Source organism: Hyperoodon ampullatus (genome assembly GCF_949752795.1).
Source record: "Hyperoodon ampullatus genome assembly, chromosome: 10".
Taxonomy (NCBI): domain Eukaryota; kingdom Metazoa; phylum Chordata; class Mammalia; order Artiodactyla; family Ziphiidae; genus Hyperoodon; species Hyperoodon ampullatus.
The window spans coordinates 92,043,784-92,059,820 of NC_136923.1; the positions used below are offsets into that span (position 1 = coordinate 92,043,784).

Consider the following 16,037-nt stretch of genomic DNA (forward strand, 5'->3'; position numbering starts at 1 on the left):
GTTATTTATAAGCTTTAAAACCAATTGTCTCAAATGGAACATTAAGCCTATGTTTCTTCACAGTAGATTTTCTCCCTACGTTTACTTGTTTGAACTCTTATAGAAAAGCTGGGTTAGAGTCCTCGCCTTGACTGCACAGCTCAGTGTCCTCCAGTATGCCACCTGAATTCTCTGGACCCCTGTCTTGTCCGTTGAATGAGGGCTGGACCACGTGATCACCAAGATCTTTCTAACAGTCAGCTCTTACAATCTCTCTACTTTCTGGATGCAGTCTCTGAGCCTAGCTCGCTTATTCACTTTCCTAAATATAATGCCCTCAATTTGGGGCAAATATATGTATATTTTTATTACTGGTAATATACCACTCACCTCTAATGTGAGCTGACTGCTGTAGGTAATCATTTATTGCATTTCCTGTATACCAGGAAATATACTAAGTGCTCCATTTGGATGATCACAACAGCTCTATAGGGTGGATTTTAAAGTTCCCGTTTTATAGGGGGGAGGAAGGTTTTGACTTATCCAAGGTCAAACTAGAGAGTGGTGGAGTGAGAATTCCAGCACTTGTGTGTTTTGACAACAAAGCCCTTATATGTTAATGGAACATTAACGAAACTATGTATTTTCTATTTCTGCTTTAGGCTTAAAGATCATGGACATTGTCTTTTCAACCAGTTTTTTTCTTTTTATAAGGTATTGTTAGCTTCTGTCTGTGATTTTACAATCTGCTCACTTTCTGCCCGCTTTACCAACCACGGGGAGAAGGAGACTGGGAAGGAGGTTACTCTTTTTGTGCTAAACGCCTCTTTCGAAGTCTACGTTTGCAACGAAGAGCAATAAAGCGAACGGAACCCCTGGCTTTGTGCCTCTGCGGCGAACCGTCCATCTCCTTCCGTGTCCTGAGAATTCGCCTTCTTCCGCTGAACTACGTTTCCCAGCGGCCAGCGCAGCCGAGAGCGCGGGCTCGACCCGCCCTTCCTTCCTCCTCGCCTATCACCCGGTCGCAGCGTGATGATGCAAACTCGTCGGGCGCTGACAAGTGACGACCTTCTGGCTCACGACTGCAGCGGCTTTAGCAGCGTCAATAGACGCAACAGCGGCGACTGCAGGGGCGACGACAACGGCTGGGCGGGCGCTGTGCGCAAAGGGGAGGGGTAGGCGGGCGGCGCCGGCGGCTTCAACTGCGGCAGCTACGGCTAGGGCGACGGAAGAAGAATCCCCAGCAGCCGGCGGTTGAGTTAGGCCTAAGCAGCGCCCGGAGCCGCTCGCACTGTCCTCTGCGGGGGAACCTCCACAGAGACGGTGACATACACAGAGGCGGGGGTCCGCGGGAGCCTGCCGGACCGGAGCCAGCTCCTCGGCCTCTGTCGCCGCCACCCCCTTCCCTGCCGCCAGCGCGCGTTCTCTCTCCGCTCCTGCTCGCAGCCCCGCGATTCCCGGTGTGCCTGTGCCCCGCTGTGTGGGCAGCGCGTGCGTACTTCTGGGCTGGGGCCGGGCGGGGGGGGGCTCTAAGGCAGTCTCTGCCTCTCCCGCCCCGGAGGGGGAAGCCGCGGAGGCTCACGCCATGGCCTCGGGAGCTGGAGGCATAGGAGGGGGCGGTGGCGGCAAGATCCGGACTCGGCGTTGCCACCAGGGGCCAATTAAACCTTACCAGCAGGGGCGACAACAGCACCAGGTACGGGACCCCGGCGCCGTGGGGGCCTAGCGGGTCGGGAACTGGGCGGGAGTGGACGGGCGGCGAGGGGCCCCGGCGCCCCACGTGGAGCGGACGGGAGGGCCTGAGCGGAGGCCCGAGCGAGGCGGCGGGAGCTCTGGCCGCTGGGGCGGCGACGGGAAGTGGGCTGAGACGGGCCAATCCTGCGGCGCACACGTGTGGTTCGGCCGCCTCTCCCCAGCCCTCTCCGCCTGGGGCTTTCCCCCGACCGGCGCAGGGCGGGAACAGAAATCCTAGGCCACGCTGGGCCTAGAATTCTTCCGTTTTTTGGCGGGGATTGGGGGTTTGGGGGTATTACTCACGTCCTCTCGAGGGAGAAGGAAAAAGGTGTGACTGGAGGCCCCTACGCCTGCTGTTTGCTGGTCTCCCGCGTCTTAGCGTGTGTGAGGAGGGGGCTGCCCGGAGGAATCTGCCTCCGGGGCACCCGGGGGTTGTCGGGGCCGCTGTTAGGGCGGAAAGTGGAATAACTTACAACGCGATTAATTAATTCTCCATCTCCCGGTGTCCCTCCCCGATCTGAGAGCAGTGGCTTCGATTTTGTTTTGTTTGTTTGTTTGTTTGTTTCTTAACCGGCTTATAGTTAGTGGCACTGGGGCATTTTGAAAGTCCCTCTCCACACTTACGTCTCTTTTCCGTCGCGAGACTCTTTCCTCCCCACTTTTGTCCAATCCCCCCCCGCCACCCCACCCCCCCGCCTTTTATTTTGGAAGCTGGAATTGGCCATTCTGCACAGCTGACCGGGACTCCAGTTCTGATCTCACGCACAAACTATTTTAATGTTACGGGGCGTATTCTAGAAGTTTAGGTGCTTTTGACACTCCAGGAATGTTGGTGGTCTTATAATCTAAGCACCCTGTGCATTCGTGGGTGTTTGAAATTATGAAAAGGAGTTTATCCTAATTGTAACTAAGACATTTGATTCTGAGACAACTCCGTTTTTAAAATTTTACTTGTTATGGGGATTGAGTAGGAATATGTTAATATTCTAATAAACGTCACTTACAACACTTTTCAGGGATACTAAGGTAGAAGTAAGTGTGGGTCTTAAACCTATAAAAAACACAAAGGTATAGCAAAAGGGTCTGATAACTTGTCGCTTACTGTTAAGGGTAGACTTCCTAGATTGCCTTATTCTGGATGATGAATATTGAACACTTCAACATGTTTGGTGCTGGTGTTAAATTGTATTATTAAAAACAATTTTAAAAGATTTCAGAGAAATTTCTTAATAGTAAAAATTGTGGTTTATAATATTAGGTAGCTTTCTACTTACGGTTACAGGTCTTGGCCTTACTTTTACCTCCCACCGGTTTTCCCCCAGATATACACCAAAAGAGCTTGTTTTTCAGATTCCTTTGTGAGGAGCAGGGGTACTTGCAGGCAGATTTAAGATTAGAATTCAGGTCACAAGCCTGGCCATTTAACCTAATCCTTTGGTTGAGTGGAAGTTAAACACACATGCTTTCTGTTTTTCCTAAGAATAAATGTCTTTGAGTGCTTTCGTAGATCTCCTCAAAAGAAAGTTACTACATAAAGAAATTTGTAAATACAGATCACTGGATGGTCTGGACAGAGTTTAGAAAGGAGCTCATATATTCTGAGTGGCAAAAGCCAAAAATCACACCTTATTTTTATTTTTTTTAATTTTTTTTTTATTTTTGCGGTACGCGGGCCTCTCACTGTTGTGGCCTCTCCCGTTGCGGAGCACAGGCTCCGGACGCGCAGGCCCAGCGGCCATGGCTTACGGGCCCAGCCGCTCTGCGGCATGTGGGGTCCTCCCGGACCGGGGCACGAACCCGTGTCCCCTGCATCGGCAGGCGGACTCCCAACCACTGTACCACCAGGGAAGCCCCACACCTTATTTTAAAATGTACTTAGATAAAAATCTAATTTGGGTGAGATGATGCCTTAACAACGTAACACCTATGATCCAAATGGTCTTAGAGCTGGTATGATTTCAGACTGTGTGGTTTTGTTTTAAAGCCTGATAGTTTATCATTTCCCCCTATCTAAAGTACTTTCAGCTTTTTGCCCCACCCATTTAATTGAAAAAGAAAGTACATTTTTAGCTTTTGAATTGGATCAAAGGTGTTTGGGGGTTTCTTGATCAACACTGCAGGTATTAATATTGGCAGATACTACCAAAGAAAAGTATCCAGGAATATACAAAATAATACTTTAAGGATTTTTTTTAAAAAATCTTAAAATAAGGACTTTCTTTAATCCTTACTGGAACTTTTGTGCACTTGTAGACTACCTGGTTGCTGTCAACTATCCTAGGCTGTCACCTCTCTGTTTTGCAGCAACTGCTGAGTCATCATGAATAGCAAGGAGCTTCATGACATGGCATGTTTTGTACTAATGTATTTTGATTAAATGTCCAGTGGTTTCTGGGCAAAAATGAAGTTTTTGGGTTGTGTAGTAGAGGCTTGAAAGAAGAATGAGCGATCTGGCACTGTTAGTTAATGGATGTTTGCCATTGCTTGTCAGGCCAACTGACTTGTGCAGTCACGCAGTACCTGCGACTTTCGCATGTGTTCAACTGACTTGTAATTTCCTGTTTTGACTTATTCTGGTTTAGCTCTGCTGAGGTATATCTAAAGTTCACATTTTTTTTCCTATTAACTTCTGATCTTTAAAATGGCATCTTGCTTCAAGTTGTGGAGACAAAAATCCATTGTCTTATTCAACTAACTGAAGGGTAGTAACTTAAGAATTGTAGAAGCAAAAATGAAGAACAGCACCAAATGATTAAGTTGATCATTTTCACTTGCCTTCTTTCCTACCCGCTAACTCTTAGCCCAGATGCATTTAGGAAATGGTATCATTTTTCTAGTGGGAGTGAACAGGTCAGTAAAGAGAATGTGCTTAGTTCTTGTCACCTGTTCAGTCTCCTTTCCCCTTTCCTTTTTGTGCAGATTGTCAGGCCCAGAAAGTCAGCTCTGGAGAGGTCAAGCTGCTTTTCTTAATAGCCACCACAAAAAACTTGAGCCCATGGGCAAACCAGAACATTGCCTCTGGAAGAATCTACTGCCACCTCCTGGTGAGAAGGGAACTACTTATTTTTGCCCTTTTTTGGGGGGTGTCCTTCAGAGGTTTTGTCTTCTGGTTTGGAGCTAAGGGAATCCACTCATTTTATCTTCCTAGATGCAGTTTGTCTTACAAGTCAGTTTCTGCATTTAGCTATTTTTTTAAAAAGGGGGGAGGAAACCCCTTTATCTATTCAGTAGCTTAAATCAGGAGTCTGCAAACGTTTTCTGTAAAGGACCATAGCGTAAATATTTTAGGTTTTGTTGCTGCAGGTTCTTTGTTTTGTTTTTATAACCCTTTAAAAAATGTAAAAATCATTCTTAGCTTGCCGCCTGTATGAAAACAGGCTGAGGGCTGAATTTGGCCCACAGACCGTGGTTTGCCTAATCTTGGTTTATATGATAGTGTAGCTTTTTTTGTTGTTTTGGTAGCTTCTGTATGATACTTTGTCCCAAATAACTATGTCCTGCTTGGATTCTGATGGCAAAAGAGTGTTCTCAGTTTTGAAAAGGAGGGATATTTAATGGCTGAATAATTAACTCATTCCAGAAGTCGCTGAGTAGTTTTGACTTTTATCTTTATTTGCTTTATCCTAGATGTTTAATTAATACTGTTAGTGAAAATAGAAATGGAAATAGTTGATAGGAAAAAGATGTGCTGTAATACAGTCAGAGCCTCTGAATTTGAATCCCTATTCTGCCAGAACTTGGACAAGTTCTCTCAGCTTAATTTACTCATCTGTAAAGTGGAAATTGTTGGGAGGGGTTAAATGAGATAATATAAGGAAAGCTCTTAGAACAGAGCCTGGCATATAGAGTAAGGACTCATTTGAAATTGTTGTGATTAAGTAGAACCTTTTTTTTTTTTTTTTTTTTTTTTTTTTGCGGTACGCGGGCCTCTCACTGTTGTGGCCTCTCCCGTTGCGGAGCACAGGCTCCGGACGCGCAGGCTCAGCGGCCATGGCTCACGGGCCCAGCTGCTCCGCGGCATGTGGGATCTTCCCGGACCAGGGCACGAACCCGCGTCCCCTGCATCAGCAGGCGGACTCTCAACCACTGCGCCACCAGGGAAGCCCAGAACCTTTTGATTTAAATGTTTTATTGTCTCTGAATTTTGCTGCCTCTTAGTAGAGGTATTTTTCTTTTATGTACCAAAGTTCAATCTTTTATAGGATTGTACTATATTTAAAAACTTGTTTTCTTCTTTTCCTTTAAACTACCTTAAGCTACATAAAAATACATTATTTTTAACATGTTCCTCATAGAAATGCCAGTCATTTAAGTGTATAGGAAAATAAATCCAAGTGTTAAATTACTTAATGCATAGTAGGTTTTTTTGTTTGTGATGAGAGGCCCTTGTGTGTGATAGTTTATCAATTTACTCACCAGTTTTTCAGATAATGACAAAAGAGCCCAGGTGTCTCCATTTCCTGGAAAGTCCTTTGATGAGGCAATTACCTATTACTTAAGTAGAATGGTCTGATGTCACTAATTAAAACCATTTCATTAGGCACAGAATATTATTGGAAAGATGTGATGACCTTGTATTTTCAAAAATGTTTTATTTGTAGCTACTTGGCTAATGGTCATGGTTGTTTTATATATATATACACACACACGTATTTCTCTTTTAGATACCTGTTTTTGGTTTTTTTTAAGATCTTTACTGGACTATAATTGCTTTACAATGTTGTGTTAGTTTCTGCTGTATAACAGGGTGAATCAGCTATATGTATACATATATCCCCATATCCCCTCCCTCTCGCATCTCCCTCCTACCCTCCCTATCCCACCCCTCTAGGTGGTCACAAAGCACTGAACTGATTTCCCTGTGCTATGTGGCTGCTTCCCACTAGCTGTCTATTTTACGTTTGGTAGTGTATATATGTCCATGCCACTCTCTCACTTCGTTGCAGCTTACCCTTCCCCCTCCCTGTGTCCTCAAGTCCATTCTCTACGTCTGCGTCTTTATTCCTGTCCTGCCCCTAGGTTCATCAGAACCTTTTTTTTTTTTTTTTTTTTTTTAGATTCCATGTATATATGTTAGCATACGGTATTTGTTTTTCTCTTTCTGACTTACTTCACTCTGTAAGACAGACTCTAGGTCCATCCACCTCACTACAAATAACTCAATTTCATTTCTTTTTATGGCTTAGTAATATTCCATTGTATATATGTGCCACATCTTCTTTATCCATTCATCTGTCGATGGACAATTAGGTTGCTTCCATGTCCTGGCTATTGTAAATAGTGCTGCAGTGAACATTGTGGTACATGTCTCTTTTTGAATTATGGTTTTCTCAGGGTATGTGCCCAGTAGTGGGATTGCAGGGTCATATGGTAGCTCTACTTTTAGTTTTTTAAGGTACCTCCATACTGTTCTCCACAGTGGCTGTATCAATTTACATTCCCACCAACAGTGCAAGAGGATTCCCTTTTCTCCACACCCTCTCTAGCATTTATTGTTTGTAGATTTTTTGATGATGGACATTCTGACTGGTGTGAGGTGATACCTCATTGTAGTTTTGATTTGCATTTCTCTAATGATTAGTGATGTTGAGCATCTTTTCATGTGTTTGTTTACAATCTATATCTTCTTTGGAGAAATGTCTGTTTAGGTCTTCTGCCCATTTTTGGATTGGGTTGTTTGTTTTTTTGATATTGAGCTGCATGAGCTGCTTGTATATTTTGGAGATGAGTCCTTTGTCAGTTGCTTCATTTGCAAATATTTTCTCCCATTCTGAGGGCTGTCTTCATCTTGTTTATGGTTTCCTTTGCTGTGCAAAAGCTTTTAAGTTTCATTAGGTCCCATTTGTTGATTTTTGTTTTTATTTCCATTTCTCTAAGAGGTGGGTCAAAAAGGATCTTGCTGTGATTTATGTCATAGAATGTTCTGCCTATGTTTTCCTTTAACAGTTTTATAGTGTCTGGCCTTACATTTAGGTCTTTAATCCATTTTCAGTTTATTTTTGTGTATGGTGTTAGGAAATGTTCTAATCTCATACTTTTACATGTCCCTGTCCAGTTTTCCCAGCACCACTTATTGAAGAGGCTGTTTTTTCTCCATTGTGTACTCTTGTCTCCTTTATCAAAGATAAGGTGACCATATGTGCATCGGTTTATCTCTGGGCTTTCTATCCTGTTCCATCGATCTATATTTCTGTTTTTGTGCCAGTACAAGACTATCTTGATTACTGTAGCTTTGTAGTATAGTCTGAAGTCTGGGAGCCTGATTCCTCCAGCTCCGTTCTTCTTTCTCAAGATTGCTTTGGCTATTCGGGGTCTTTTGTGTTTCCATACAAATTTTGAAATTTTTTGTTCTAGTTCTGTGAAAAATAGCAGTGGTAATTTGATAGGGATTGCATTGAATCTGTAGTTTGCTTTGGGTAGTATAGTCATTTTCACAATGTTGATTCTTCCAATCCAGTAACATGGTATATCTCTCCATCTGTTTGTATCATCTTTAATTTCTTTCATCAGTGTCTTATAATTTTCTGCATATAGGTTTTTATCTCCCTAGGTAGGTTTATTCCTAGGTATTTTATTCTTTTTGTTGCAGTGGTAAATGGGAGTGTTTCCTTTTCAGATTTTTCAACATTAGTGTATAGGAATGCAAGAGATTCTGTGCATTAATTTTTTAAAATTAATTTATTTATATTTTTGGCTGTGTTAGGTCTTCGTTGCTGCACGCGGGATTTCTCTAGTTGCGGTGAGTGGATGCTACTTTTCATTGTGGTGCGCGGGCTTCTCATTGCGGTGGCTTCTCTTGTTGGAGAGCATGGGCTCTAGAGCACAGGCTCAGTAGTTGTGACACAGAGGCTTAGTTGGTCTGCAGCATGTGGGATCTTCCCGGACCGTGGCTTGAACCCGTGTCCCCTGCATTGGCAGGCAGGTTCTTAACCACTCTGCCACCAGGGAAGCCCCTGTGCTTTAATTTTGTATCCTGCCACTCTACCGTATTCATTGATTAACTCTAGTAGTTTACTGGTAGCATCTTTAGGATTCTCTATGTATAGTGTCATGTCATCTGCAAACAGTGACAGTTTTACTTCTTTTCCGATTTGGATTTCTTTTATTTCTTTTTCGTCTCTGATTGCTGTGGCTAAAACTTACAAAACTATGTTGAATAAGAGTGGTGAGAGTGGGCAACCTTGTCTTGTTCCTGATCTTAGAGGAAATGATTTCAGTGTTTCACCCTTGAGAACAATGTTGGCTGTGGGTTTGTCATATATGGCCTTCATTATGTTGACGTAGGTTCCCTCTGCCTACTTTCTGGAGAGTTTTTATCATAAATGGGTGTTGAATTTTGTCAAAAGCTTTTTCTGCATTTATTGAGATGATCATATGGTTTTTATCCTTCAGTTTGTTAATATGGTGTATCACATTGATTGACTTGTGTATACTCAAGAATCCTTGGATTCCTGGGATAAACCCCACTTGATCATGGTGTATGATCCTTTTAATGCGCTGCTGGATTCTGTTTGCTAGTATTTTGTTGATGATTTTTGCATCTGTGTTCATCAGAGATATTGGCCTGTAGTTTTCTTTCTTTGTGACATTTGTCTGGTTTTGGTATCAGGGTGATGGTGGCCTCGTAGAATGAGTTTGGGAGTGTTCCTCCCTCTGCTATATTATGGAAGAGTTTGAGAAGGATAGGTCTTAGCTCTTCTCTAAATGTTTGATAGAATTTGCCTGTGAAGCCATCTGGTCCTGGGCTGTTGTTTGTTGGAAGATTTTTAATCACAGTTCCAATTTCAGTGCTTGTGATTGGTTTGTTTATATTTTCTATTTCTGGTTCAGTTTCGGAAGGTTGTGCTTTTCTAAGAATTCCAGGTTGTCCATATTATTGGCAGATGTAGTTGCTTGTAGTAATCTCTCTTGATCCTTTGTATTTCTGCAGTGTCAGTTTTTACTTCCCCTTTTTCATTTCTAATTTTATTGATTTGAGTCTTCTCCCTTTTTTTCTTGATGAGTCTGGCTAATGGTTTATCAATTTTGTTTATCTTCTCAAAGAACCAGCTTTTGGTTTTATTCATCTTTGCTATTGTTTCCTTCATTTCTTTTTCAGTTATTTCTGATCTGATCTTTATGATTTCTTTCCTTCTGCTAACTTTGGGGTGTTTTTGTTCTTCTTTCTCTAATTGCTTTAGGTTAGGTTGTTTGAGATTTTTCTTGTTTCTTGAGGTAGGATTGTATTGCTATAAACTTCCCTCTTAGAACTGCTTTTGCTGCTTCCCGTAGGTTTTGGGTCATCATGTTTTCCTTGTCATTTGCTTCCTAGGTATTTTTTGATTTCCTCTTTGATCTCTTCAGTGATCTCTTGGTTATTTAATAATGTATTGTTTAGCCTCCATGTGTTTGTGTTTTTTACGTTTTTTTCCTTTTATTGATAACTAGTCTCATAGCATTGTGGTCAGAAGAGAAACTTGATACAATTTCAGTTTTCTTAAATTTACCAAGGCTTGCTTTGTGACCCAAGATATGATCTATCCTGGAGAATGTTCCATGAGCACTTGAGAAGAAAGTGTATTCTGTTATTTTTAGATGGAATGTCCTATAAATATCAATTAAGTCCATCTTGGTTAATGTATCATTTAAAGCCTGTGTTTTCTTATTTTCATTTTGGTTGATCTATCCATTGGTGAAAGTGGGGTGTTAAAGTCCCCTACTGTTATTGTGTTACTGTCGATTTCCCCTTTTATGGCTGTTAGCATTTGCCTTATGTATTGAAGTGCTCCTATGTTGGGTACATAAATATTTGCAGTTGTTATACCTTCTTCTTGGATTGATCCCTTGATCATTATGTCATATCCTTCTTTGTGTTTTGTAATGGTCTTTATTTTAAAGTCTATTTTGTCTGATATGAGAATTGCTACTCCAGCTTTCTTTTGATTTCCATTTGCATGGAATATCTTTTTCCATCCCCTCACTTTCAGTCTCTATGTGTCCCTAGATTTGAAGTGGGTCTCTTGTAGACAGCATATGTATGGGTCTTGTTTTTGTATCCATTCAGCCAGTCTGTGTCTTTGGTTGGAGCATTTAATCCATTTACATTTAAGGTAATTATCAATATGTATGTTCCTATTACCATTTGCTTAATGTTTTGGGTTTGTTTTTTAAGTCTTTTCCTTCTCTTGTGATTCCTGCCTAGAGAGGTTCCTTTAGCATTTGTTGTAGAGCTGGTTTGGTGGTGGTGAATTCTCTTAACTTTTGCTAATCTGTAAAGGTTTTAATTTCTCCATCAAATCTGAATGAGATCCTTGCTGGGTAGAGTAATCTTGGTTGTAGGTTCTTCCCTTTCATCACTTTAAATATGTCCTGCCACTCCCTTCTGGCTTGCAGAGTTTCTGCTGAAAGATCAGCTGTTCACCTTATGGGGATTCCCTTGTATGTTATTTGTTGCTTTTCCCTTGCTGCTCTTAATATTTTTTCTTTGTATTTAATTTTTGATAGTTTGATTAATATGTGTCTTGGCATGCTTCTTCTTGGATTTATCCTGTATGGGACTCTGCACTTCCTGGACTTGATTGACTATTTCCTTTCCCATGTTAGGGAAGTTTTCAATTATAATCTCTTCAAATATTTTCTCAGACCCTTTCTTTTCTTCTTCTGGGATCCCTGTAGTTTGAATGTTGGTTCGTTTAGTGTTGTCCCAGAGGCTTCTGAGACTGTCCTCAATTTTTTTCATTTTTTTTTTTATTCTGCACTGCGGTAGTTATTTCTGCTCTTTTATCTTCCAGGTCACTTATCTGTTCTTCTGCCTCAGTTATTCTGCTATTGGTTCCTTCTAGAGAATTTTTAATTTGATTTATTGCGTTGTTCATCTCTCTTTGCTCTTTAGTTCTTCTAGACCCTTGTTAAGTGTGTCTTGTATTTTCTCCATTCTGTTTCCAATATTTTGGATCATCTTTACTGTCATTACTCTGAATTTTTTTTGGGTAGTTGCCTATTTTGTGTTCATTTATTTGGTCTTGTAGGTTTTTACCTTGCTCCTTAGTCTGTAATACATTTTTTAGTCGTTCCTTTCTTTTTTTTTGGGGGGGGGGGGTTGCTGTATTCCTGTCCTGCTGGTTGTTTGGCCTGAGACATCTAGCGCTTGAGTTTGCAGGCAGTTGGATAGAGCCAGTTCTTGATGCTGAGATGAGGACTTCCGGGAGACCTCACTCCGATTGATATTCCCTGGTGTCTGAGGTTCTCTGTTAGTCCAGTGGTTTGGACTCAGAGCTCCCACCACAGGAGCTCAGCCCTAACCTCCGGCCTGGGAACCAGGATCCTGCAAGCTTTGTGGCATGGTAAAAAAAAAAAAAAAGGACAAAAGAAAGAGAAAAGGAGCAGTACAGTATCAAAGAATAAAAAAGAAAATAAAATTAGAAAGATAAAAAATATATTAGGAAAAATAAAACTGTAGTTGAAACAACTGCAACAAAGTAAAATAAAACTACAACAGATAAAAGAAAAACAAGAGGGGGGGCGGACAAGCCAAAAGGAGAGAACAATGACAAGGTATAAAGAATAAAATAAAATTAGAAAAATAAAAGATTTATTAGGGAAAATAAAAATATAAAAGAATTGGAACAATGAATCAACAAGGTAAAACAGAATCTCAATCTAAAAGAGGAAAAAAGAAAATAAAAAAGCCTTGGCTATGGGAGTCAAAAAAAGCTTGGTGAAGTTTAGGTGTGGGTGGAACTGAGTCAGGAGCGAGGTTTAGCGTTGGGTGGGGCCTAGGCAGGGTGACTGTTCAAGCGTGGGGCGGGGCCTCTGCTCAGGACCTGCTTGGAAGGGGTGAGGCAGCACCTCCAAAGGAGGGCCTGCAGAGTGTGGAGTTCCTGGGGCCCTGGTTATGGGTGTGTGGGAGGGGTGTAAGCCCAGTGCGTTGGAAGGGGTCTCAGAGGGGATCTCTGAGGGTGGAGATGGGGCCCTGGGTGGGGGGGCAGGGGTGGGGCTTGGGCTCTGCGCAGCAGGAGTGGGGCTCCGAGGGCAGAGGATTAGGCCCGGGAGACCAGCAGGCGTCCTGGTGCCCAAGCGGACAGGGAGAGCACGCCCCGTTCCCTTCCGTTCCTTTGTGCCCCTCCCCCACCGTCTCCCCCAGTGTCTCTCCCGTAGCCTCTGGACCCCTAGCCGGGGTGGGTCCCGCTGCTGTAGGACCCCCTCCCTTCCCCTAGCCACACCTCAGGGGTGTCGGTCCCAGAGGTCCGGCCTTTACTTTTGCTCCCCCTTCCCTCCCTCCCACTCCCTCAGGACCCATGCAGCTGGAGGGGCCCTTGGGGCCCTCAGCAGGCTCCCGGGGACCCACGTGGGCAGGGGAAACCTGGCCGTGCTCCCTTTTGATCCTCTGCCCCCCAGTGGTTCCCCAGTTTCCCCCTTCGGGCGTGGGATCCCTTCCCCTCCCCCAGCCGCCCCTTAGGGGCACCAGTCCCGTCCCGCCTCCACTTCTCCTCCCCCTTCACTCCCCCCACGTCCCCCGTCCTACCTAGTTGCTGGGGGTTCTTCCCGTGTCTGTGGTCCCCCACTGGTGCCTGGTAGGTGCCCTAGTGGTGAGGAGACGCAAATTCAGCGTCCTCCTAGTCCGCCATCTTAACTCCGCCCTCTCTGTAATATATTTTGAAAGGATTTCTTCTGTGTTGCTAAGCCCAGTTGAAAGTCTTGCCACCAGATACAATTTACTCTGTTTACTATTGGAAAAAGGATGGTAGAATGCCTCTTCTGTCTAAAGATATTTCAGTTTCCCTGCCCCTTTGCTTGTGACTTAAAGAATAAACTTTTACACCCAGTTTTCAAACAGATTGTGAAAGGAAAGTGACAATATCTTGTAGAAAACTTTTAGTGGATTAAATTGCTTTAGGCTTTTATTGTGTCTCCTATTGCTAGTTTGAAAGGTCTTTTAGGGACTCCTTTTCTTGTCCTTGTTGTTTGATTACTGTTAATTATCTATTAATACCACCTGTATAATGTAGATCTCTAAAAATAAGAGACTAAGCCAGGTCATGTTTCTCCTTCCTGAATTAGTGTTAGAGTCTTAAAGGACGTTGAAAATTGTGGCCAGTTGTAATTTAAAATTTTCTTAGCTACAATTACTATTATGCTCATTTAAAAAAAATTAATTAAGTTTATTTTTGGCTGCATTGGGTCTTTGTTGCAGCGAGCACGGGCTACTCTTCATTTCAGTGGCTTCTCTTTGTTGCAGAGCGCGGGCTCAGTACTTGTGCCGGCAGAGAGATATGGGAGAGCAAGGTGTATGGGTTTGGTACTACTGGGTGGAGAGGAATTATGGCCTCATTGATTAGTCGGAGGTCCTGGACCAGGCGATAATCCCCAGAGGCCTTGCGGACAGGCAGGATGGGGGTGTTGCAGGGAGAGTCAGTGGGGATAAGGAGTCCCTGGTTTAGGAGTCTGGTGATAATAGGTTGTAGGCCCCTAAGGTGAGTCTCAGAGATGGGAAATTGGGGCCTTGATGGAAATTTGGAGGGGTCCTTTAGGCGGATGAGGACGGGGGAATGGTGTGTTGCTATTATGGGCTTAGAAGTATCCCAGACTTGGGGATTGATTGGGTTCGGTGTGATTGGAAGAGGGGGATAGGAGGGGGAGGGTTCTAGAGACAGGCCGAGAAGAGGAAGCAGGAGTTGGGAGGAGGGGACCTTAGGGTCAAGTCTGACCAGCTGTAGGGAGGCCCCTAAGTGGAAAAGGACATCTCAGCCTAGCAAGGGAACTGGGCAGGTTGGTATGACTAAGGAATGAGTAAAAGGGAGGCCTTCGATATGACATGGGAGTGGACCGGTCTGGAGTGCGAAGGATGGTTTGCCATCAGTACCCATGACCGAGATCTGGGAAGGAGAAACTGGCCCGGAATAAGTAGGCAGGACCGAATAGGCAGCCCCCGTGTCCACCAGAAATGAGACGGACTTACCCGCTACCTGTAGCGTTACCCTGGGCTCGGCGAGGGTGATGGGGGTCTGCGAGTCCGGGCGCCGTCAGTCGTCAGCCAATCCCAGCAGTTCGAGTGGTCATGCCGTGGGGTCGGCCTGCCCCCCGCGTGGAGACGCCGAGGGAGGGCCAGTCGTAGGGCAGTCGCTCTTCCAGTGGCCCGTTAGCCCGCAGCTGGGACAGGGCTTAGTAGGAGGTCGGGGATCGGGACATTGGCGAGCCCAGTGGCCTTCTTTTCCGCATTTGAAGCAGGCCCCCGGCGGGGTTGCCTTTTGCGGACCCCGTGGATGCTGTGATCCATGGGAGATGGCCGGCCTTAGGGCGGCTACAAGAGCTTGGGTTTGGAGGGCCACCTTCTGGTGCATCCGAGCCTGTCGGCTGGCTTCTGCCAAATCCTCACGGCCATTGTAGACTTTAAAGGCCATCTTTAACAGATCTCGAATAGGGGTTTGAGGGCCGTCTTCTGCCCGTTTTAATTTCTTTCAGATGTCCGGGGCTGATTGGGTGATAAAATGGGTGGCTAGGACCGCTGCCCCTGCTGGGGTGTCGGGATCCAGCCGGGTGTAGAGAGTCAAGGCCTCTGTAAGGCGATTGAGAAAGATAGCTGGATTTTCGTTAGGTTCTTGGGTTATCTTTTAGTTTTTCAAAATTGACTACCTTATGAGCGGCAGCCTGCATGCCAGCCAGGAGGCATTGGATCATGAGGTCGCGTTTACGACGGCCATTTTGGCCATCCTGATAAGTCCAGCCTGGATCGGTGCCAGGTACGGCAGTCGCTCCGACAGGCATGGAGTTGTCGGTAAGGTGAACCTGATCTGCATGGCTTCGGGCAGCAGTTTGAATTCTTTCCCTCTCGTTAGGGGTCAGAGTAGAAGATAGGATCACAAAGATATCGTGCCAGGTTAGATCGTAAGCTTGAGAGAGGTAGCGAAATTCTTTGATGTAGCGGGAAGAGTCGGCAGAAAAGGAGCGTAATCGCTTTTCTATTTGAGAGAGATCTTGGAGGGGAAAGGGAACATGAACTCTAACTACTCCTTCCGCTCCTGCCACCTCCCTCAGAGGGCAGAGGAGATTTGGATCTTGGAAGTCGTGAGAGCGTGTATGTGCACTAATTGGAGAGACAAGGGGCGTGGGAGGAGAAACCGTTGAGGGAGGCGGGGAGCGGTTGGATGGACTGTTGAGGGAGGCGGGGAGCGGTTGGATGGACTGTTGAGGGAGGCGGGGGAGCGGTTGGATGGGCCGGAGCATTTGGAGCGGAGCTCTGGAGCCGGGGAGGGGGGGGGGGGGGCGGGGAGGAGAGGCGAGAGGTTCGGGTGGGTCCGCTAGTGGAGAGGCGTCATCGTGGAGAGGCGTCATCGTCAAAGGAAATG

General features: G+C 44.8%; 1 protein-coding gene across 3 annotated transcripts in view; it reads left to right on the plus strand.

The window, feature by feature from the left end:
- Nucleotides 1-1,564: 1,564 nt before the first annotated feature.
- The window catches only part of NUP153 (nucleoporin 153), a gene marked incomplete at both ends in the record, with an annotated part of 79,327 nt that continues 64,854 nt past the window's right edge, over nucleotides 1,565-16,037 (plus strand). For all 3 annotated transcript variants that reach the window (XM_079713367.1, XM_079713368.1, XM_079713369.1), the window contains one exon: nucleotides 1,565-1,675. In XM_079713367.1, the coding sequence (XP_079569493.1) occupies nucleotides 1,565-1,675 (111 nt within the window). The remainder of the gene's footprint in view (nucleotides 1,676-16,037) is intronic.